At 43.0% G+C, this 24,948-nt stretch overlaps 1 protein-coding gene across 1 annotated transcript in view; it reads right to left on the bottom strand.

Moving 5' to 3' along the window:
• The window catches only part of FGF10 (fibroblast growth factor 10), a 109,539-nt gene extending 85,008 nt beyond the window's left edge, over positions 1-24,531 (bottom strand). Inside the window, exon 1 of the mRNA XM_066618292.1 lies at positions 24,171-24,531. Coding sequence (XP_066474389.1) covers positions 24,171-24,531 — 361 coding nt within the window. The remainder of the gene's footprint in view (positions 1-24,170) is intronic.
• Between the last annotated feature and the right edge of the window lie 417 nt (positions 24,532-24,948).

The following is a 24,948-nucleotide window of genomic DNA, read 5'->3' on the forward strand; positions in this document are numbered from 1 at the left end:
GCTACAAAGATAAAGGGAGAACAAAGAGGCAAAGGGAGAACTATGGATGCTGTCCTGGGCTCCCAGGAGAAAGTGTATAACACAAATATAGCAATAATCAATATAGGTGAAGATAAGCTGAGCACCAACATTGGAAGTCTCTTAGCAGATGGGAGAAATTTGGAAATATGTAGCAAAATTATGGATTTTTGAAAAAGAAAGCCCTACATCAGTATACACACATGCCAAAAACAAGGAAGACCTGCACTTGCACAGAGGATTCTGAGAACGAGAAATGGTAGTTTAGGTTTGTGTGCACGCACAAGAAAAAGGAACACAGATGATGGAGGAGAAGGACTACACTGAGCCCTTCTCAGAAGAGCTACACTGAGCCCATACAATGCACCTAACCTGGCTGGAGAAGGGACTGGGAGATATGTGAATAAAGAGCATTCTGTTCAGGCAGCCCCAGGAACCTATACTCTCTGATGGGAGTCTGTCAAGAGGTCAGCCTGTCATTTGGTAATATTACCTGAAGAGTTTGCAGATTAAAAAGGAAATAACCAACATCATAAGAAAATGTGGGGTGCACATGCCTGCATCTCAGAACACACACAGAGGAATAAATGAAGTTGACACTGCTTGGAAGATATAAAGATGAGGAATATGCAGAAAGAAATGTGATAGGAAAGAAATTTGGGCAAAAAGATAGAAGGTAAAGTTGACAACATGGAACTGAGATCATTAGTTTGGCAAGGGTAGAAAACAGGAATAATGCAGTGAACCATTGTTGTAGAATTTTAAAGGGAGAAAAATTGGTTATTGGAGACTACTGAGAGAATGCAAAGAAAATATAGCAGACAGATATAATAAAGAAAACTTATAATAATATTGACCATTAGAAAGAATTTTTTTAAAAACCGCTAACACAGAAAGAGAGCGAGCCACCTTTCAGAAAGAATAAAACTGACATAATTGTTGCTGTTAATGTTTGTTGCTCTAACAATGCACAATCCAATCGACATATGAATAAGCGGTAACCAACACAGAACGAGAAATCCAATCACAATATAATATTCTTAGAAAAGAATGAAATGCATGCGAAGAAGGACAGCGGAAGGGACACTGAAATGTACAGACACAAGAGAATTTCCTAGACATCTGTAAACCTCCATCTTAGCTCTTTGTATGTGCTATACTGCATGAACAAGCACTGCTAAATACCATTAACTTCAAGAGAACCAAATGAACTTCAGGACTCCAACTTATAGCTGCCCATAAGCGCAGACATTATTTGACTGCTCTTTATTTCATGAAGGTGTTATCAATATATACCACGATCTTTGTGTATGCAAGCCCAAGATCAGTTGGACAGGATAGGCTTTGTAGTCTTCCACAATAAACTGCAGCTTATCGCGCTGTTGTGGTTTGCGTGAAGCCATAATCATAGTGATGTGTGTTGGCAGGGGAGCAAAACTATTTCGATAATTTTATGGTTTACCAACAGTGCCAGAAAATCAAACCACATTACCTCAAATCACAGTGGAAATCTACAGCTAGGAACACTCATCTTCTACTTTGCATTTCTACTACAACATGATTGATTGATTGATTAATGTCAAAGGATATGGCACCTTGTCAAGCTATATTCCTTGATTTTGCAACACAGCTAATGATGCATACACAGATCTTCAGTGCTTCAAGGACCGGCCTAATCTTGTGAGACACAGAGCCCACTTCATTCACTGGTAAAACAATGTATTTCCTGATCTGACCTCACATTGCAATTTATCTAGCCTCTTGGGGTGAATTTATTTATTTTTGTAATAACACAATATTTCACAACTTTTTAAAATGATGGCTTGCCTGGCAGAGTTTAAATCAAGCTGATGTACTATAATGCCTAAGCATGTGAACCAAGAATTCTCCAGTTCAAATCTCACTTCCAGCCCAGAACAAACATGCAAAAACACATGTGGAAATCAGCATTCTCCCCAGATGTAGTGCACGGATGCAAAAACCATGTGGGTTTCCTAATCCTGTATTATCTGTGAGTTTTTCCCCCACAGAATAAGCCAAGAATCCTTTTCACTTCTTAATCTGCGAGTTTGGAATCTTCCACGTTTGAATGTATGGAATATATCTGACATCAGTGAGTTTTGAGGAGGTAAGAAGGCATCCTAGACTCTCAGTGGGTGTGCCAATCAGGAAGCCTATTATCACAGAAGGGCAAAATCTCAGAGGGAAACACCCACCCATTTCAGCAGACAAGTGCTTCTGGGATACATGCAGTCATAGGAAAGCAGCCAAAGGGTGATGGAGGGTTCCGGAGAAGAGACTAGCACAGCTTTTTCCACAGATAAACCCCAGAGTGGAATGAATGTGTTGCAATTCTGATATGATTTGAAACTCACGGATGTGCTCACAGATGTAATTTCCTATGGAATAACTGGTCTGGTGTGGGCTTCAGCCATGAAACCACAGAAGATGACTCACAGACAGGTATAGCCTTCCCATGGAGCAGCTGAAAGGCCTGCAGGTTGAACAGTAAGTTGGGGAGGCAGTGAATCAACAAGCTTCCCATGTTTGTCCACCACCTCCTCTAGCCTGCAGCCAACAGAGCTGCATTCCAGTTGGCACCCTGATCCTCTTCCCACTCACAGACAGCCAGAGGTAAGTGCCGCTGGAGGAAGAAAGGGGGATGGTCATGACCACCTTCTCGCTATCCTAACCCACACAATTGCTTAGTAAAGCAGCCAACATGGTTGGAATATGGAGAGAGAGAGTCTCCTTCCTTCACATGGGTCTTGCTTCAATGGAAAAGGAAGTGTGGAGCATCTGGGGATCCTAGAATTCCTTGCTCTTCCTGATCATTTGAAACAGGACCTGCACAGAGGACAGTCCTGCTGCCTAGAGTAGCAGAAGAGAAGGAAGGGGGTGGGCTCAGGCTTCCTCCCCTCTTTATCCACCTGGAGGTGGTGCGCAAGGTTTCTATACTGTGATCAAAAGGTACTATGCAGAACTGAAAAGGAAATTTTATTTTTCTAGACGATGCAGCATGACTTTGCAATATTCTCTTCGGTAAGCAATATTCTCTCTGGAAAAGCATAAACAGAAGACGAAAGTTGCCCAAGGGAAGGTGACAGGAAAACATTATTAATTCATTCCTTTTCTTGCATACCACACATTTTTTTAGCCACAACCATGGAAAAACCTCATGTGAAAAGGTAGTTTAAAGGACAGGACTTCATTTTTTAGACATGGTGAAGAAAATAACAAACCAAGTTTTGAAGGCGGAGAAGGAGAGATTGCAAAGCTATTCTGGTCCTTGAATGCAGAGGAAGTGCCATAGCTCAGCGATAGAGCAAATGCTGTACAATTCCAGATGGGCTGGGAAAGACTCCTGTCTGAAACCTTGAAGAGCCACCTACACGTTTTGAGCTAGATCAGGGGTGTCCAAACTTTTTGGCAGGAGGTCTGCATCATCTCCCTGACACTGTGAGCCAGGGAAAAAAATTTACATTTTGAATTTGAATAAATTTACATAAATGAATATATTAGAGATGGAACTTATATGAATGACTATAAGTTCATTCATACAAGAATGTATACATTCTTACGAATACAAGGTTATAAAAGGCCTTGAACAAAGCAAGGCTGGCCTTTCCTTTGCTGCTGCTGCTGCATCACACATGTGAAACAGCAAGCAGTGGAGGGAGCTCTCGTCCCACAACTCACGTAAGAGGTTGAACAGTTGTCCTCATGCTGAGAGCAGTTGTGTCAGGCCAGCACAGGTTCCAGCAAGTCTTCAGAGGCTCATTGGAGGCTGGGGGTTCCCATGGGCCGAACTGGGAGTCCATAAGGGCCACAAGTGGCCCCCAGGCCGGGGTTTGCGCACCCCTGAGCTAGATGGACCAATACTGCAGTAATACAGAGCTAGTTAAATAGTTTAATGCAATAAATAGCAGTCAGCCACAAGTTGGCCTCCCTGAAATTATTTATCCAAGGGGGTAAAAAAGTTCCCACTAGTGCAATGTGTGTGTGTGTCTGGAGATTTGGAGTGAAGTACTGTCAATATGCAGATGATACCTAGTCTCTATTTCTCCTCTACATTCCCTTGAATGTAATTCAAGAGAAGCCATAGAAAGGTGGTTTAAACTAGTACGTATTTAAATTGCACACAGAGGGGTGATTTGGACAACATTCCCCCTGTGTTTAGGCAACTGTTCTCTGACACTGAAAGAGAGACAGAACTTGTGAGCTCATAGAGCACTGACTTCCTAATTGTGGGAACTAGGGTCCAATAGGATATATAGCATGCCAACCAATTATTATTTTGGCAACTTTCAGGCTTCCATGTTTGGCAGGCTGTAGTTTTCTCTTAACTTTTTCCAGTTTTTACAAGCAACACCCAGTACTGAAAACTACTTTCAAATAATTGAGCTAATGTCTTCCTGTTAACTAAAGGTATAATATTTCATGTTGTTGTTTGAAATGTATGAGTTGCATTCAGGAACACTCAAGGAAGCACTGAATCAACACGAATAGTACTTCTTAGCTCTACTAAAATTAATGTTCTCAAGTTATGACAGTGTGTAAATCCAGTCCCTACACAAACTCACGTTTCCAGAGGTGTCTAGAAAGAAAGAATGACTATTACGCCAGTTTAAGCAGGCATGTTACTTAATCTAGAGTATGTGCCAAGAAATATGAAAACAAATATTCATGACTGACTATGCTACAAAGCAGAATTAGAAAGTGAAGTTTAAAAAAAAATGCATTTTTCCACCTGAATACAGATCAGACCTACCACAAAAACTAGCCCAATGTGGAGCCTTCCAATATACTAACCATTTAGAGATAAACTAGATTTCCACAACTCCAGAGATGTTCATAAGACTTTTTGTCATCAGACCAGCTGTCACCATTTGGTTGCCTACATTTCAAGTGCTGCCCAGGTCTTGGGGTGGCCCAAGAGGATGCAGTGGTGCAGATCTGCAGGATGCACCCCCTGTTTCTGTCACACCAGTGGCAGTGCTCTAATATCCTCCCCCCCCCCTTTTTTTTTTTTTGTGTGGCTCTGCAGGTGGTAATTTGCCACTGCCTTCTCCTCAATTTATCAGTTGTTTAACAAAGTACAATAGCCAGAAAGCAGAGGACAGAAGAAGAAAGGGGGAACACTGAAATCTTGGAGCACCACGCCCCTCCCCACATCCTAACTTTTTTGCCTCCTACATGTTCCCACTTGGCATTTGTACCTCCAATGCCTCCCATTTGTTCCCGCTTGGCCACATTCAAACACTCATGCTGAGCAGAGTATTCTGGAAGCACACTTCCACTCCCGGCATTCGCCACCCAGCCTGTGAATTGATGAGATGGTTGGTTTGAAACAAGGGGGAGGCGGTGAAAGTAAAGGGGGCACTGTCTCCATCTCTTCCTTGCCTACTTGACAGTGGCTGGCTGAGCAAGGAGGAGCAAAAGTGGAATGATCCTGTTTTGACTTCTTTCTTTAAAGAAGGAAAGTGATCAGAACAGGTTCGTTGGTGGTTCTGTTTTTTCTTCTCAAGCTTTACATTGTGCTGCTCCAATGTAGCAATGGTGGCACTGGGTGAAGAGATAATTTGTTAGTGCCTTGATCCTCTTCTCACTCTTAGGAAGTGAAAAGTAGAACAAGCAACTGGCTCAGTAGTGGGTGTGAGGGGCGTTGATGGGCAGAAGTAGGGAACAGGGCACCCCTTGTCAGTTCACTCTTCCAGCTCACAGACGACAACAGTCAGTGAGCCTAGTCTAGTCCAACTGTACACCCAACACCTGGAGCTGTGCATACGTACCCTGGTCAAAAATTCAGCACTGAGACTGATCAGCTAGGACTAAGTACACTCATTGCTTTAATGCCCTTCATGGGACCTATATACCTGAAGAACCACGCTCTCCCACATAAGCCTGCCTGTTCATAGCATTCATCCTCAAATGCTCTGTTCCATGCCCTCCACCTGGAGACTGCAACTGACGGAAAAGACCTACATTTCTCAATGGTGACACTCAGGTTGTAGAACTCCCTCCCTCAGGATGGAGGCCTGTTGGCTCAGACACTGGGCATCTTTAAGCGGATGGTGAAGATAAACCAGTTTCAGTTAGCTATCTGTTGATTTGTCCCGTTTCTGGCTCTATTCGGCCAGGCAGGTGGTAGTGTATATTTTAATTGTCTCCTGTTTATGAGTTGTTGTGCAGTATAGGTAGAGGAGGTACAAACTACTAAGTTTTGCACGGTGCCTCACTGTGGCAGGCCCCTCCCCCTTGGAGCCATTCTGGGCTGCTTCCGCAAAATGGAGGCAATGCCTCTGTTTTGCTCTAGTGGCCCAGAGTGGGTCCGAAGGGCAGGGGGAGGGGACGCCTGCATGCCTCCGTGAGGCATCATGCAAAACTTAGTGTTTTGCACCCACTCTAGCTATGCTCCTGTCACTGTGCATTGTTTTTTTAAAGAGTTGTTTGCTGTCCTGATGGTGCCCCTCTAGAAATGGAAGGGTGAGATATAAATAATTTTAAAGACATAAATACTCCTTGGCAGGTCATCAGCACTATCACAGATTTTCTGATACAGCTCCAGCAGCTGGATAGGGATAGGAAGCATAAGAGAAACAGCTGTGGGAATCACACCCTAACACAACTGGGTGTGGCTGTGTATAACTCCAAATAATAGTGCCCAAATTGAACAATCGTTCAAAGCAGATTATGTTGAAAAGCACTGTAATCTGGAGTGGTTTGCACTTGAGAAATTCAAAAGAAACACATCTGTTTCACTTCAGATGAACAGTCTCAATACATCTTTACTCAGAAGTAGCTCAAACTGACTTCCATAAGGCCCACTCCCAAGTAAGTGTATATAGGTTCATAGCCAAGTTGCGTAAGAGAAATTAAGTGACCTCCTGAACTAGAGTAGTGAAGGGGGGGGGGGAACCACTACAAACTGAAGGTTTGTGGACTTGAGGAATAATAAATATATTTTTTTCAATTGCCTGAAAGAAGAAATTACAGAACAGGAAAGATCTGACATTTTTTATTAACTGGGCATGAGATTGCTATTATTCATCAGTGTGATGAGCTTGCAGAACAAACAATTGTTGGATGCATTTCAGGCTTGGCCCTCATGCAAGACCCAGAGGCACGCACGCATAAGACCTGTTGGCTCAGACACATTTATACCGGTTGTTTTCATAAATTAGTGGACAACCCAGGAGACGGGGGGGGGGGGGCAGTGGAAGTGGATGGTTGTTCTTATTTTAGTGATGACTATGGCTTATTCACTGTTTAAGCTGTTTCATTATAATTATAAAAAAAAATTATATTGTTAGCTATCTTGAAAAGTGTCTGATGGAAAGACTGGAATAAACAAGTAAGCAGAGATGTAGAATCCCTTAAATCTTTCAACTTGTAGAGAGAAAGCAAACAACTTTTATCCCTGTTAGGGAGGAAGAGAGGAAGGAACAATCGACATTTGGCAAAATACTTGCAATAAAGATTTCTTATCAAAGGCAGAGGACACTTGGCATGCTTAAGGACATGCACATATCTGTGCATGTATCACTGACACTGTGTGTTGGTATGAAAGCACATTGGATGTACATCTGAATGCAAATACCATCTGTTTGTGCTGAATTTTTTTTTTTTTAATGGATAAGCATTTGAACTCACAAGCATTAGTTCATTACCTGGCACTATTCTGACTCAAACAAGCAGAGGTAGAGTCATGTTCTAAGCATGACTAGGATGATTTGGGAGAAAATATGTTAATTAGCAAACAACATACATTTGTTTAGCATATTTATGAAACACAAATAAAAATTAACAGTACAATCCTTCACACATCTATTCATAAGTACTTGTGTTCAGTGGGACTTACTCTCAGATAAGTGTACATAGGATTGCAACCCAGGCATGCATTTATACAAATAATGCCCAATTTTAAAGCAACTGTTACCCTGCACATGCCCAATCTCAGAAGCTAAGCAGGGTCAGGCCTGGTTAGTACTTGGATGGGAGACTGCCTGGGAATACCGGGTGCTGTAGGCTTATACCATAGTCTTTCGAGACTGAAGGTTGCCAACCATTTAAAAGGAAGTTGCAAGCATCTGCATGACAATTACGTAATCCTATGCATGTTTACTCAGAAGTAAGTGCAACCGTCTTCAATAGAATTTATTCCCTGGCAAGTGTACACAGAATTGCGGCTAAACTTATTTCACCAATTGTTCAACAATAAAATTTAAAATTAAAAACCATTAACACAGTTTCAAATGAAAATGTAGGTTATATTGTTTGGGCTTAAAGACATTCCAAAAACATCCATCTATGTTTCAAAAGGGAAAAAAAAACCTAGACTACAAACATCCCTATTGTTTTAAATCCTTCTTTTCCTCCTATTTCTGGAATTTTTCTAGACCTTTACCTGGATAAGGGGAAGCACAAAGGAAAGAAGAGCAATTCCAGGGAGCAGAATAAGAACAAGAACTTATTGTGATCTCTCTGTGTACATGGGGGGGGGGGGGGATAAGATCTATATGTGCATATCAGAAAGAGTGAATTAGTTATTTTTCCCCCAATGTATACATAAAAATGTGTGCGTGTACTCATGTGCACGTGTGTGTATGAATACTTACCTGGCACGTATGACACATTTTATGTCACCTGTGACCTCAGTGCAACATTTCACAGCTCACCCAGAGCTGTCCTGGGTGATGTCCTGGCAACTGCTTTTATGAAGCTATGCCGAAACCCATTGATCAAGCAAATGCAGAAGGAGATTGGCCTTAGCTGAACTATGGAAAAAGGCAATGCTTTCATACTGACACCATGTCTCTTAACAGGCCATAACAGAATGCACTGCACATGTTATGACCAGTAAAAAGGAACAGTCCAGTTGTCCACCTTACAAGGGAATCTACTTTGCGTATCTTCAATGATTTACTGTTCCAATTAGAACAGTTTGTTCAAAGAAAGAACACCAGTGACCCAATTTAAAAGCAAAGAACGCCTGTAAAGCTGTTATTTAAATGTGTGACTTGTCCCATTTTCAATGTTCCCATATCTTCTGGATCATTTTTGAGTAAAAATCTGGACTAAATACAATCAATTATTCTTTAATAATCCATCCACTTAGGATGGTGATACAGAATTTCTTCTTCTGTTACTGTTTTTTATATAATTGAAGATGGAAATTCTGCTAAGTGGTTTGTTTTCTTTTTTTCTTAATGCTCCAATGGTATCCTGATTTATTCCAAAAACACAGCGTAGATTGCCACATGATATAAAAATTAAAGCGCCACATAAAAATAATGTGGCATTATTATTATGTGGCAGACTAGTTTTATAAGCTACTCCAACCAGGTCCGGCAAAGTTAGTAACCTCCTCTCCTGTTGGGGGGTAAGGGAGGGACTCCCTCACCAGTGAGAAATTCCTCTGGTGCTGTTGGATGGGAGTTGCTAAAATTTTAACTCCTTTTGGTTCAAATATTTGGACAATAAAAAACAGCACGCCCACAGATTTTTTTGTAGCTTGCAAAGGATGATTAAAGGCCAATCCTAGCCTCTGCCTCTGCCTATTGTGCCAGTGCAGCTGCGCAAAAGAGGCATATGCTGAATCTAGTGTATCGAGAGTGCTGGGAGACTTGATGACAAATGGGAGATGTAGAAATGTTTTCTGGGACCACCATGGTCTAGGCAGCTGCCAGTGGCTCCTCGGGAAAAGGGGACTTTTGTCCCCTTCCCCTGGGTAAAGCGAGTAGCCCCACAATGGGGCTATTCAACTCTACAGACTCAAAGGTCGGCCAGTCCGACACGGAGGCTCTGGAACTGATGAAGTGAAGCTCCACCAATCCTACCTCCCTTTTGCCCCACTCCCTCCCCTGGAACGCCTCCTCACTGCCCTCTCCACCTACCTCTCCGCTGCTCAGTGGTCTGCATGACTGCTGAGCAGTGGAGCTCCAGCGCTCACCAAGTGCTAGCCCAGCACAGTCAGTGATGGGCTAGCACCAGAAGGGCACCAGTGCTAGGGCCCGCAAATGTGCCTTATGGCATGTTTGCAACAGTGCACGCCAGTGGTGAGCTGGTGCACCGAGTTCAGGATTGGACTCTCATTCCATCCAGCAGCCCAATCTTGGATAGGATTCAGCTGCAAGTCAAATATATCCTAAATGGCTTCACTTGGATTCCTTCAATTCAACGTCCTTACAGACATTACAAAGTGAAACGTGCTTTACAGCATCATAAACGTGTGTTCCGAAAAGCACGTGAAGCCATAGAGGTACTGCATGCAGCGGTGGGGAAAGGAAGGCTCACCAATGCTGGTAAGTCAGCAGGGTGGACATATCAGAGGAAGGGCCAGGAGTATCCCAGAGGCGAGAGGGGTATCATCTAGTGCAGGTGTCTCCTGCTGGATGCTATCCCATCTGGAGCCAGCCAAAAAGGTCCCCCCAACCAAAAAGGGGCTTATGAAGGAGTAAGAAGAATTTCTCAAGCCTCCCAATTGCCACCCCCCCCCTCCACCATAGTATGCTGCACATTCTGGCACAGTTGCCTGCTATGGCAGGGATCGTACAGCATTTCAGAATCTTTAAATCACTTCTTCTATATTATCTTGTTGTAATCTTCACAACACCCCTATAAGAATAGTAAGCATTATTATCTCTATATTGCAGAAGGGCAGAGGAGGGCTGAAAGAGAATGGCTTGCCTAACACTGTGAATTTGGAGCTAGGGAGTTTCCAATGCATAGCTCATTCTCCTAGCTCAGTGATTTCCAACCTTTTTCATCTCATGGCACACTGGCAAGGCACTAAAACGGTCAAGACACACCATTGGTTTTTTTTGACAATTGATAAGGCACACTGTGCTTCTAATGGTGGGCTCACATCCCCCAATGGCCCTACTAATAAATGACTCTCTCCCAAATTCCCATGGCACACCTGGGGACCATTTGTGGCACACCAATATGCCAAGGCACAGTGGCTGAAAATGGCTGTCCTAGCTACTATGCCACACCGGTTATGCAAACACATCTCTAGCAAGTAGACAGACCTTGGTGAAATGATTGGCAAATTAAAATTCATTTGAGGAGTGAAGGGATAGACTTTGGATTTCATCAAATTTAACAATGAAGTCACTGAACAGGCTTCCAGTATTTCTAGGAAATGCTGTTTGGGGCTCATAAAACCAGCTCCTTGGACGGTCTCAACAGACTACATAGAATCTCGCAACAGCTTTCCCTAGAGAACTCCCAAAGGCTCCACAAGTGAAATTACTCCAGACTTGGTGTTTTGCAACCTAAACTATTTGGTTTTAAGCTTAACCTGAAATTTAGAGCCAACTTGACGACTCACAGCTGGATGGATGATATGACACAAGTGAAAAGTATTCTGTGTGAAGTGACAGGACATGGCATCTGATCTTTGATGACTCATGTAAGACATCATCAGATGCTCCAGTGTTCAAGAGTTACACATAAAAGTGTGAACCAGCCTTTAGGATCAGAGTTTGAAGGGACCCAATTATGTGTGTGGAGATCCCAGACTACTAATGACTCCTGTAGGTACTTATCCAGCCTATACTCAAGAAAGGAGATTCTTTCTAGAGGGCTTAGAATTACCGCACATCACTCTTTTGACTTAACTTTATGATCTTTAAAAGTTATGCTCCTTGAGATGCAGACCTAAAAAATGTTAAATGTGAATGTACCAAAAGAGCTACTCCTTGTTGAATGTCAACTTGCTGGCAAGTCGAAGTTTGTTGTATAATGTGTGAAGTATCCCTCAGTCCATTGTTGAGCAGCTCTTAACCGCTATAAATTTCTTACAAATGTTTGAATTAAATATAGCACCCTAGCTGTGGTTTTATAAGTTTATTTTCTTCTTGTTCCATCTTCAGTGGACCAAAAAATGTTCTTGGTCTTCTTCCAGAGATTAAAAAAAATATATTGACGACTGGCATATTTTCCTCTCTTGTACAATGTTGGCTGATCTTGCGAGTGCTTTTCAGATGTCCCAATGCATTCAATGGGACTTACTTCCAGACTTCTTTTCTCTAAGCCAAACATGGGAACCTGCCTCGGACCAAACCAGATCATCGGTCTACTGACTGTCAGGAGTTCTTTAAGGTTTCAGAGCAGGATCTTTCCCAACAACTAGCTGGATCTGGTATGGACGGAATAGGGGACTCCTTTAAGTTATCCACAAGAATCCTTTACAGAGACAAAATTCCAATAACCAGTTTGGATTCCTTATTATCAAATAAGGACCATAAGATTATTCCTGTTGAAATATTGTGGGACGCTCGGGCTACTTTGGCCTTTGTGTCATAGTCCACGTAGGTTGTCAGGGTGATTCTTACCAAATGTTTTCATAGTCATCTTTAGCAGGTGGCTATAAATCAGATTTATGAAGACAAAGGCTCCTTACAACTGTTTATTTTTATTAGATTTATGATAAAGCTACAAGTATGTGTGTGGAGGGTCTATCCTATGGGAATGTGGTAAAGGTAACAGGAGAGTGTCATGTAGACACTAAAGCATACAATTCCTTCCGCATTCATAAATCCCGAACGCCCACAGTTGTAAGTCACTAGCTATAAATTATGAAATTGAGCTTCAGGAACAACCAAGACTTGAGAAATGGGAAAGCAGTTGGTATAATAAAAAGCACACAACTACCTTACCCAGGAAACAGCAGCAGCATCTATTAGGACTAGACGCTGCAAAGAGATTCCTATTTTCCTTGATATCTATAAGTTCTCAGCAATAAGTGCTAGCCCTTTTAAAAAAGTGAAAAATAGTAACACTGGGAGAACTTATTTTAAGAAAAGCAATTACGGTATTGTTTAATACACCAAACCAACTTCTGAAGGAATATTACTTAAAGTGATCTTAGGAAATGAGTTCAACTGTATTTAGTATAAAACCACACATATTTCTCAGTCTGTTTTAATTCCCTTTGAAGGCCTAGATCCAAAACTACTGTACTATTAACTCACATTTTATAAAATCAATATTTTGGTACAGGAGGGATGACACTTTAAGGGCACAATCCTAAAATTTTCCAGTGCTGATGCAGCTGCAATGCAGCCCCTAGGTAAGGGAACAAATGTTCCCTTATCTTGAGGAGGCCTCGATGACTTCCCTCCCATGGCAGGATACAGTGTATTCCCCGCTGACATGGCGGCCCCGGTGCTGGAAAGTTGATAGAATTTGGTCCTAAGTGTAAAGCTGGCCTCATACAACAAATGGACGTTCACAGCAAGCTAAATATGATTTGAAGTGGGTAAAGAGGGTTGATTGGAAGAGCTGCTAGCACGCCTCTGTGGCGCACTAGCAATAATTGCCAGGCTGCTCCCCCTATCAGCCGGCAGCAGGGCTTTGCTGCCAGCTGATTGGCTGGCTTGCCTGAAGTGGGTAAAGAGGGTTGATTGGAATGAATGAACCACCCTCCTCCATGCAATTTACAAAACACACCTGGAAGTGAGAAGGGCTAGGGCACACACATATCATGAGTGCATTCATCTTTTATCCCATGAGGCCAATTCAGCACTTGCATTATGGTATGAATCCACCCACTGTTGTACCTGGGAGCAAACCAAATCAGCTTCTGAAGTAGAAGTTATTGCAAGGAAACAAAATTACCAAGTCACCATATCATAACACCCATATTCATTGATCACATATATTTATCAAAGAAACTGATAGGTGCCAAGCAGTTTGTTATTACTAAACGGGATATATCTGGTGTTCATCTAGCACCAGAGACTGGAAACTGGACATTTAAGAGAAAAAAGTACAGTTTTTAAACCAAATCCAAGTTACTGGATCAACCTAAACTGAGATCTGCAATAAGGAAGGACATGCAACTGAAATGATTTCTATTATAACAACTGCAATATATATGTCATAGTAGCCAAGAAAGCACCCTAAAAATCAATTATAATTTAGGAGTCCTTGGCTGAAAGCATATTACAGTAACATGATGCTAATTTGGACAGATTGTGGAGGGTGATAAATGACAGTTCTACTATAATTGCAGCAGATTTTAAATTTATCTTTTAGCGAGTATACGCTCAGGCCAAGCCTAAATGATGTACAGGCTGGACATTCCTGTATCAGTGATGTGTGTAACTTTGGCAGTGAACCTGGGAACAGAATGCAACTCTTGTACATGAACCCCTGTAGGCACACCAGTTTCCTGTCCAGTACTAGTATTTTGGCACATGAAAAACTTAACTGTCAATTTATCACTCTCATACACCATCCAAGAACTTTTAACCAATCCAAAAACCAGTATCCAACCTCACAGTTGGTTATTTGTTGTTCATCACAGTATCTTGTAGATAACACACTAACTGGTAAAGACTCAACAAAAACCAGAACTCCTTTATCACCAGATCCTTCCTCTGGAAAGTTTCAATAAATGCAATCAGGCTATACTGTTGGATGGCTTTAAACCAGATAAGTAAATGACAGATTCGTTTGGAAATAAGCTCCTTGAGATAGGAATTATGTTCTTTTCAACAGCAGTGGCTTTCGAACTGTGTCCTGGAGAACGCTTGGGATCTTCTGGAGTAATTCAATGAGAACAAGATAGTGGACAAACTTGCCAAAAATACAGCTTGCCCATTATTAGTGATTGTTTCTCTAATGCACCATCACAGAACAATATTTGGTGTGTTCAATGATATAGTGACAGTTCATGCACAGTGACACTAGGGCACAATGCTGCATAAACAAAGTGTGCATGTTGGAATATTTCATGCCTCAGAATCCTCTGCAAATGCATGGGGGTTCCATCCTTTCCCTACCCATTACTCCTTTACTTCAGTACCCACCTCCTAGACATCTTGGGAAGAAAAGTCTTGATGGGTTTAATATGCACCTGGAATCCTAGAGGGGGGAATAGCTTGGGGAAGAATACTTTCAAGAAGAATTTAACAGTGGGTAAGGGTTAAGCATCACCCTGTTTCCCAGCTGCAAATCCCTTCCTCCCAAAACAACTTTTCCTTAGAAAAAGTGGTCTGGAGGGTTTAGTTACCCAGTTGTGCACATAGTGAAGCCTATCTATTAACTCCCAAGCCAGTTTTAAGTTATGCTTGGCATATTTTTGTACTCAAGGACTGCAGTCTGTAATCTCAACATATTTGCTTGAGAGTAAGTTCCAGTACGTAAATTTATAGAAAACTTCAAAATCTGTGCCTCTGATTGCAACTCAAATGAGAAGTGCACATCAGTGGGCTTATGTCAACATTCCTCTTCTATAGCCCCATGCGGGAATGCTGAACTACATTGGCCAAAATCTGCCCTTCTCTCTTTATTCGGTGCCTCCTCGTTTTTAAAAATAAAATTTACTGAATCTCCCAAACTTTCTTGAGCAGTCTCTAGGGTGAAGTTGCAATGCTTGCCCTCGACTACTATTTCACACATGTTACCAGTCGTCAGAGAGTCTTACAGCTGCTTTATTCACTCCTGGAAATCAGCTTCTCAAGAGCAGCTTTTCAGGAGGACCTCTGCAGCTGCAACACTGAGGTAAGACGGAGTGCTGAGTGGTCAAGTTTCAGGGCAAAGCTCTAACTGCAAAGAAAATAAAACAAAAATCAAACCATCCTACGCATATCTAGTGACAGATATACTCCAGCAAATGCTAAATTATGCAAGCTGTCCCAGACTTTTGACAGAACTGCCATAATTCACCCCGACTCCCATTATCCTAAAGCAGGGGTGTCCAAAGTTTTTGGCAGGAAGGCCACATCATCTCTGACGCTGTGTCGGGGCCGGGGGAAAAAATAATTAATTTACATTTAAAATTTACATAAGTTTACATAAATGAATATATTAAAGATGATATTATATGAATGAATGAAGGTCTTGCAATAGCTCAAGGCCTATAAAAGGCCTTGCACAAAGCAAGGCTGGCCTTTCCTTTGCTGCTGCTACTGCATCACAGACGTGAAACAGCAAGCAGAGGAGGGAGCCCTCATCCCACAGCTCACGCGAGAACTGTGAGAGGTCAAGCAGTTGCCCTCATGCTGAGAGCAGTTGCGTTGGGCCAGTGCGGGCTCCAACAAATCTCTGGAGGGCCAGAGGCTCATTGGAGACTGGGGGCTCCCTAAGGGCCACACTGAGAGGCCTCGAGGGCCGCAAGTGGCCCCAGGGCCGGGGTTTGGGCACCCCTGTCCTAAAGGTATAGAAAAGGCTGAGGTAACAGTTCTGTGTAATCAAGTTGGAAAACATCTGCCAAAGTAAACCTTTGTTTAGTTCTTAATATAGAGTATTTAAAGAGCAAACCTGCTATGGAAATGAATCTTGTTAAAAATTACTTTAGTGAGTGGGCATTGGCTATTTTCCCATCCGGCTGTTTATTATCCCCCCTTCTCTTTTTAGTCTTAACCATACTTAGGAAATTAGGCCCAGTGAACTCAGGCCTGATTTAAATCTGACTCCAGGCATCACAGCAAAACCTACATCTCACATCTTGTTAAAAGCGCACCCTCACCCATTAAGCATGCAGTGTGGACATGCCGGTGCACCACCTGGTTTTAGAACACTTCACTGATACTTGGTCAGATAACATGATGTATGTGGATGAGATGACCCAGTTCAAACCGGATGCTGGGCAATACATGGCCACGCTCTTCTGAAATGACATTTAAAGGGACTTGCTTCTAAGTCAAGATGTCTAGAGCAGGGCTGTTCCTTGTCAAGTTGTACCGACTACCATTCATCTAAGCTAGTAGTTCCCAAACCATGAGCCATGGCTCCCAGGGGAGACGTGGAAACCAGCCAGGGGAGCCATGGAATCCTCATGAAATACCTGCTGCCCTACACAATGTAGAGCAGTGTTTCTCAAACTGTGAATCGGGACCCACTAGGCAATCATGAGCCAATTTCAGGTGGGTCCCCATTTATTTCAGTATTTTATTTTTAATATATTAGACTTGATGCTACCATGGCATGTGACTGCATTTGGGGAAATGTTACAGACCTATGCTTTTAACAAGCTACTATGTATATTCTTTTAACAATGATAGTCAATGGGACTTACTCCTGGGTAAGTGTGGGTAGCATTGCAGCCTAGGATTGTTAAAAAATTTCCTGCTTGTGGATGTCTCTTCCGGTCGTGACATCACTTCTGGTCGGTCCTGACAGATTCTCATTCTAAAAAGTGGGTCCCCGTGCTAAATGTGTGAGAATCCACTGGTGTAGAGGATTGTAATCCTGATGGGGAGTCGTGGCCAGTAGGACAAGGGAGCCACCAGTTGAAAGAGTTTGGGAACCACTGATCTAAGCTGTTGCTTTAATTAAGTATTAACTCTACAGTTTCTTTTAAAAAGATTTTGGTTGCAATCCTGGCAGTAGGTCCAAGTGAACGAAATTGATCTTACTTCTGAGTAGACAGGCATAGCATGGGGCCGTATTAGCATATTGCTGGTACTGAATATTGAAATTCTAAGCCCAATTTCTTGATTGCAAAGCTCCACTAAAATCTGAACTTATTTTTGAGTGAACGCAGAGCAGCATTCAGTCAAAGTATTTTAACAGGATACTTAAACCCGTGCTTCTCTTCCTTGGAAATAAGCACATTTCAAAAGTGTTCAGCTTTTGTGCTTAACTTTGGCTGGATTAGGTCCTCCATTTGAAACAGTTATGTTTTAGTTTTAGTTATGTTTGACTTTTTGATCAACACAATTTTAACCCTGATGGTATGAAATACGTGAATATCAAATAAATACTCAGTGTTACAATGTTCCTCCAACTGTTTTTCCTACACTATGTAATCCTATGCAAATCTACTCAAAACTAAGTCCAATTGTGCTCAAAGTGGCTTTCTCCCAGGAAAGTGCATACAAGATTGTATCCCAATAGAATTACTTCAATAAGTAGTCTGACTTCAGCTGCAGAAAAGTTTTCCAGTAAATATAAATAAAACGTCCTAAATGCATGAATTTGGAAGCAGTTTTAATTAAGGTCAGTGGGTATGACCTCACTCTCCCCCGGAATGAATGGAACTTAACATTGCTTAACAGTGGCTGGATTGTGCCCACCTATTTTAATTGAATTTACTTCCAAGTATACATGCCTGGGAGTGAAACTTTATTTACACCAAAATCCTAGCATCTGAAAAGGCAAAATATCTACCAATTAGGAGCTCAAACAGTAAAAATATACGTTGGAAAGTTTTCAGTCATCATGGAGATAATGCGCACACCTCCCAAGAATTTAAACTACAGCTTTAAAATATGCCATATATTGACAAAGACTTGAAAGATGCCAACACAAGGAATAACCTTCCATTCACCCCTTCCTCTGAACAGGCTTAAAGACTTCCCAATGGGTCTGCTTATTCTTGACATGTGCCACACTGATGCTACCACAGTGTTCACAGTTCTCACAGTCATATGAAACAAACAGAATGGCTCACCAAACAGATGTTTACTATATGGAAAGTATCCTTAATACCACTGCCAGTTGTCCCCAGGCCTGGTTGATGATGGCAATGAAGGAAATTCTCCAGAGGATGATGCTGATCTAAACCACTATGTTTTGCCTTTCGTTCATCCCATGTGCCAACCCAAGACATTTCAATACCTGCCATGAGATATCCCTATGAAGGAAAAAAAAATGCTAGCCTACAAGTGTGCAACATCTGTGACAGCTACCTCAAAGTAGGGTTGGACCTACTAACCCACATGAATGCTATTTCCAGCAGACCCAACAGTGAGTAGAAAGTGTAGATTGGTTTTATGACCAATCAGCCCAAACAGTACATTCAGCCCATTACTGTTCAATATTCTAGCTGATTTCTCTCCCAGAGATTTCTTAACAAGATAACACTATGTTCAGCACTGATAAAAATACAAGATGGTGTCAAACAGCTAGACCCCTGTTTACATTTCCTGTGAAAGCGCATCTCAAAAGTGCACATGATGTAGTGCATTGCCTCCTTCACCTATGGATATGAATCCGTTAGGCATGTGATGTACCACTGAAACAGTGTTTCATTCTAGAGGCACAAAATCATGGTTTTCTCAGCAAAGGTCTTTTGCCTTTACTTGTTAGAATATCCAACAGGGAGAGTATCAAAATCAGAAAGTACCAAACATCCACTCTGGCTTCTTACTTTAGTCCCAAAAAGGGCAAGAAGATTCATTCAGTTTATGTTGCTATCAGTATCCTTGACGCACAATATAATTACATCAAAATATGTGGAGTTTAAAATCTTCCCATTTAAGCCTGTGGTAATGAACTGGTTTGAACTATGGTGCTTGAGTTTATTTTGTGCAGTAATTTGATTACAGCACTGTTATCCTGCCCTTCCTTCACAGAACTCAGGGCAGTGCACAGCCCCCCATTTATCCTCACAACAACCCTCTGAGATGGTGTCAGCTACATAGTCAGTAAGCTTTGTGACCCAGCTTTGTGACTTGTGATTTGAACCCAAGTCTCAATCCAACCATTACATCGCACAAACAGGACAAGGAGAAGACTATATGCTGAAATGTCTATACCCATTGGAAGCAAACTGTTCATTTCCATGTACTTTCTCTGTACTTTTATATCAACTACAGAAGCTCCCCCACTTAAGAACAGGTTAGGCTCCAGAGGTCTGTTTGTAAAATGTTTTGTTTTGAAGTCCAACATCATTATATTGGTAGTGAACATGTTGTGACATATTTCTAAAAATGTATTTACATGAGACCTACAGTACAGTACTCTATATTGTGTGGTCTTACCTTGAAAACCACACTAACAGGGTTTGCTGGGGCTGGCTGGAATAAGATGAGAATTGTTTGGGAATGCTGGAAATGGGTGTTAATATTGTCTATGGACATATGGCCAGGCATGTTTTTAGCCTGAAATGTTTGTATCCATAATGGTTGAAAAAATGAGTTGGCAACACCCCAGTCTAAATCACCCAGCCACCCACCCATGAGTGAGGTTGAATTGCACACTGGCCTACCTTACAGGATTGTAAAGCTTATTTATATAATAGGTTGAAACCACAATACTTACATAACACATTATATAAACCCTGGTTATTGTTTGACTAGAAGGGAACTGTTTGCATGTGCAAGATTCCTATATGAAAAAATGTTCAGGAACCAAAGTCCTAGTGGTTACCACCTTTCTTTACTGGCCCTGCTCCTGTGCCTTTAACAAGAGACAGACACAAAGGTTTAGCACATTAACCTTTTCATATGACTTTATCTTCTGGTGCATGCCAGAATAAATGTCTATATGCCAGGCTAGTGTAAAAGGCACAGGAGCAGAGTCATGAGAAAAATGTGGCAATCCTATTACCACACTTATTTGCAAAAATATAACTTTTCAATAGCAATGGACATTACAACAAAGTCATAACTGTCCACATTTTACCTCTTGGCAGATATAGCAATGAATTGCTCCACTGCTCTAAGCGACTGAAAACCAACCTATAGGTAATCTATTTCAAAAACACACACAGTTAAGAAGAATAAGAATGGTAAAACTGTCCTACTGAATAAGACCAAAGAATGACAAGCCAGATTGCTCAGGAAAGCTCATAAGCAAGGCATGAAACACCTACCAAAGTGTCTGTTCTGAACCTGCCACCCATCTGCTTCACTAGATAACCCTGAGTTGTAGCATTATGGGGGGGGGGGGGGGAGTCCAGAACAGTGAAGACTGTTTCTAGCAGAAGGTGGGAACAGACGACAGCAGATGGCAACAGCTCTTGGATGAAGGTAATATACCCCAGAGAAAATTCTGCAAAGGTATCACAGCTGCACTTTCTGCAAGCCCAACAACCTTCTCTGTCAGGGGAAGTGGCAAAAAGAATACAGGCAGCAGCCAGTTAAAAACAAAACTTGCCTCGTGTCACAGCTGATAGGTACTCATAAAACACGCAACATACATCCAGAAGACAAGGGGCAACCATGTAAATATTGCACCTCAAGATAGGCACACCAGAGAAATGTAAGAGAGAGCTGGGGCCAATTGTAGTGCCTCCAATTGTCTTTTATGGTGGTGAAAAAAGATGTATCACCAAGGCTATCTCTGAGGCCACTGCAACAATATCATCCTTTCCACTTTGTGCAGTCCCTAAAAAGGACCCAGAGAATCCTGAGTTTGCATGTCACAGTAAAGGAACCACTCAGCTCCTGGTTCAATTGCTCCTATGCATAAAACTGCTATATAACCTTAAGTCCATCTAACTTAACTACACTGACTGGTGATGGCTCTCCAGGGGTTCCCAACCATGCAAAGGATTGCAACCAGAACCTTCAGCGCATGAATTCAAAGCTCTGCTGCTGAGCGCTCCATGTAGCTGCCTCATACACACTGGGGATATAAGGGGAATAACAACAAGGAGCTCAGAATGGCAGTGCCACTTTATCCCTACACAACAGCCCTGTGAAATAGGTTAGGTTGAGCACTGATGAGTGGCCAGTGTCACCAAGTGAGTTGCATAGCTGAGTCAGATTTGAACTCATATTTTTGCAGTCCCAAGTTCACTACTTTCATCCACTGAACCATGCCGGAGAGCTATTTAACGGGTACCTGCTTCTGCCGTGACCCATGAAACAGACACTCCCTAAGAACCAAGAATACCCTGTTGCGATATGATTGCTTCCTGGTGCTAACCCTTCATGAAAGACAAAACAAACAACGTCTGGTGTATATTGGCTTCTTAACAGAGCAAGCATTGCCCACTACAGCAGATCAACACATGTGATAAATGACACAAGCTGTTTTGAGCAGAGGGAAGGTCAGGTGTAGCAAACAAGGCCATGGCAAAGGAATTCAGCACTGTTAAAAGCACAGTTATTTTAACCAACTAAGCACAAGGAAATGATTAGACGGGTGTAGTATCCGCAGCATACGTACAACATCATCTGCACTTCCCAAACAACACCCTGCCTGCTGCTTGAACAAATCCCCACCAGTTACATATCTTGTTTTGGTTAACTTGGCACTATTTTCTGTAGCTGCAGCTACTGGTGTGGTACAGTGGTTTAATCACAGGCCCTTTCCTTCAAGTTTTGCCTATGGGGTCCCAAGTACAAATCCTGAGTACTATGAGGCAAGGTTGTACCTTTTAAAAAAACAAAAACGACAACAATTGAGACCGGCATAGTGTAGTGAACAAAGCGTGCAACTCGGTCTAGTGAGAACTGGGTTCAAAACCTACTCAGAGAGAAAATTCAGTGAATGACCATCTATCCATTCAAGCCAATCTCACAGGATTGCTGGGCGGGGGGAACGAACACTGGGTAGTTAGTCTTTAAAGAAGGGCAAGGTTGAAATGAGACAATAAATGGCTGGATTTGCAAGTTACTCACCAATATCCAGATGAAATAATTCAAGCATCTGTATAGCAGGGGGCTACATCACCCTTTTTTTCTCTCTCACAAGGATGGAGTCATTTAAAATTACTATGAAACAGCCTGTGATTTACTGCAGTTCTCCTACTGAGACTGTGCAGGCAACAAAGTGATTAGAAGGTTACATTTCTCCAACCGGAGCCCAGGAAAATGAGTTACCCATGACTTTAATTTTGAATATATATTATAAATTTGATTTCTTTGTTTCCTTTTTTTTTTTTAGAATGACAGCAAGATGTGTGTGAGGTCCGGGTGACTCAATGCAGCCCCAGATGTTTATAAGGCTCTCTCAGGGCTGCAACATGAGACCCTGAAGTGGAATGAGGGGGAATTAAAAAAAAAAAAAAGCCTGACAGGAGGACACCCCACAGAGCTGCGCATATATGCTCTCTGACAATGCAAAAAGAAAAAGAATGGAGTGACAGGTTAAAGATGAGGAAAGGGGATGCACTGATACTGCTTGCGCTTTACAAGTTGAAACTCCTTGAGTTGTGAACAATCCAAGAAGTGATTTAAATATCAGCAGTAACAACAATGAAACCCAAAAAGGAAAAAGCACTTTAAAAAATTGCAGCCAATGTGTACCTGGGGAGGGAAACCTTGCAAAGCTTATCTGTCAGCTGCCACCTTTTTAAGGGATTGCTCTACATTTCCAACTCTAATCAAGTTTCAAAGAGCATTTCTTGCAGTCTGAAAACCACCCTCACTTTTTGAGATTCTGATTCCAGCATCTCCATCAAGAGATCAGACATGCAACTTCTTTTTTTCAATTCAGATGAGAAACTTTCAGATCAAGCAGACAATCAACAACCCCCCCCCCTAAAAAAAAAAAAAAAACCTTGGAGAGAAACAACCTGACCAAGAAGACAAAGTATCAGGCAGACCTACATCTGTGGAAATGATGCCATGAGCTAGAAGGAAGTGTAACTTATTTCCCAATTTATTATCCCGTCCTCTGAGCCACTTGCCTCTATGCATTGAGGACTAGCAGCTTGGATGAGTGATAAACCAATGTTTGAACTGCAAGAGGGGGCAGTAGCGTAGCTAAGGAGGTGCAGGGGGAAGCAATTGCACCCTGCAACAAGTGGCCAAAAGTGTGAAAACATTGTTATGTACAAACACCACCATCTTGTTACATATCACTGGAAAGGTAATTTAATGCTGAATGCGATGAAACAAACCATGTTGGAATATCCGTATTCTAGCAAAAGGTATGGCCAATTAACCAGAAAACTTTTTATTTATTTATTTACTTAATAAATTAAACTCGATTTCGTTTTGGGGCGCTACAAAATCTCCTTTGACCCTGGTAACACATGCCTTAGCTATGCCACTTAGAGGGGGTGGGGTAGAGGTGCCCCCTCCAGTTACAGTATTTTAAAGACTTGGAGGGGCATGATTTAGCCAACATTAGAGGGAGGAAATGGGGCTTGCCGTTAAGCCACCCCCACCTTTTCCTCCATAATTAACTGCGGTAAAATGCAACTGTCCAAAGAATTAAAAGCCAAGACATTAACGAGGTTGCAAAAAGGAGTTTATGGGCAGCAGCCTCACTGGAAAAGAGAGCAGATCAACAGGGGAGAGGGCTCCACACACCCAACCCAAAACTAGGAGCCAGGAGGTACTCCATCCACAACCACCACCTGTTTGCCAGGCCACTGTGCGAGCGGAGTTCTCATAAACATCAACAGTGCCCCTGAGCGCGTGTAGAGTGTCTTTCCCTGGCACAAGCCACATAGGAGTGTCCCCTGGAAACCCCCCCTCCCCATACACCTGGGAGGGAAAAAGGGGGGGACTTACTATAGGGGCAGTTCTCCTTCTTGGTGCCGCTGACGTTGCCGTTCTTCTCGATGCGGAGGAAGAACTTGTTGAAGGAGTAGAGCTTCCTCCAGCGCACATCTCCTCGGAGGTGATTGTAGCTCCGCACGTGCCTCCCCGCACTGGCAGGAGAGGAAGAGGAGGAGGAAGATGATGAGGACGAAGAGTTGGTGGCCTTGAGGAGCAGCATGTCCGGAGCGCGCTCAGGGCAGGGGGCAGCCCCCGAGGAAGCCATCAGGAGGAGCAGCAGCAGGAAGGCGCCCCCGCAGGAGGAGGAGGAGGAGGAGGAAGGAGGCAGGTGGGCAGAGGCGGAGGCACCCTGTGTCAGTCTCCATCTGCACATTGTACTGAAGCTCTGGGCGCCGGGAAAGGGCTCATGGAAAGGCGCATGCTGGAAGGGTGGGCAGCGGGCGGGAGCGGAGCGCGCACAGCTGATGGGGGGCCCTCCCGCGCACGACCTGCTGCTGCTGCTGCCGCCGCCGCCGAGCTGCGAAGGGGGGGCCTGGAGGGGGGGCGCCGACCCCCATGCCTCAGGGGCCGCGCAGCCCGGGGCGCGGGGCCGCCCCCCACCGCACGCAGGCAGCCCGCCCGCCCGCCCGCCTTCTTCCGAGTAATCCTTCCAGAGGCCCCCGAGTCCGGCGCGGGGCAAGTCAACTCCCGGCACCGGCCGCAGCTCCCTCTCGCTCTCCCGGCGGCGGCGGCGGCGGCACCGACTCTGGGTGGCGCGGGAGGCTGGCCGGCCGGCTGGCTAGCTCCTCGC

The sequence above is a fragment of the Tiliqua scincoides genome, chromosome 2 (genome assembly GCF_035046505.1).
Source record: "Tiliqua scincoides isolate rTilSci1 chromosome 2, rTilSci1.hap2, whole genome shotgun sequence".
Taxonomy (NCBI): Eukaryota; Metazoa; Chordata; class Lepidosauria; order Squamata; family Scincidae; genus Tiliqua; species Tiliqua scincoides.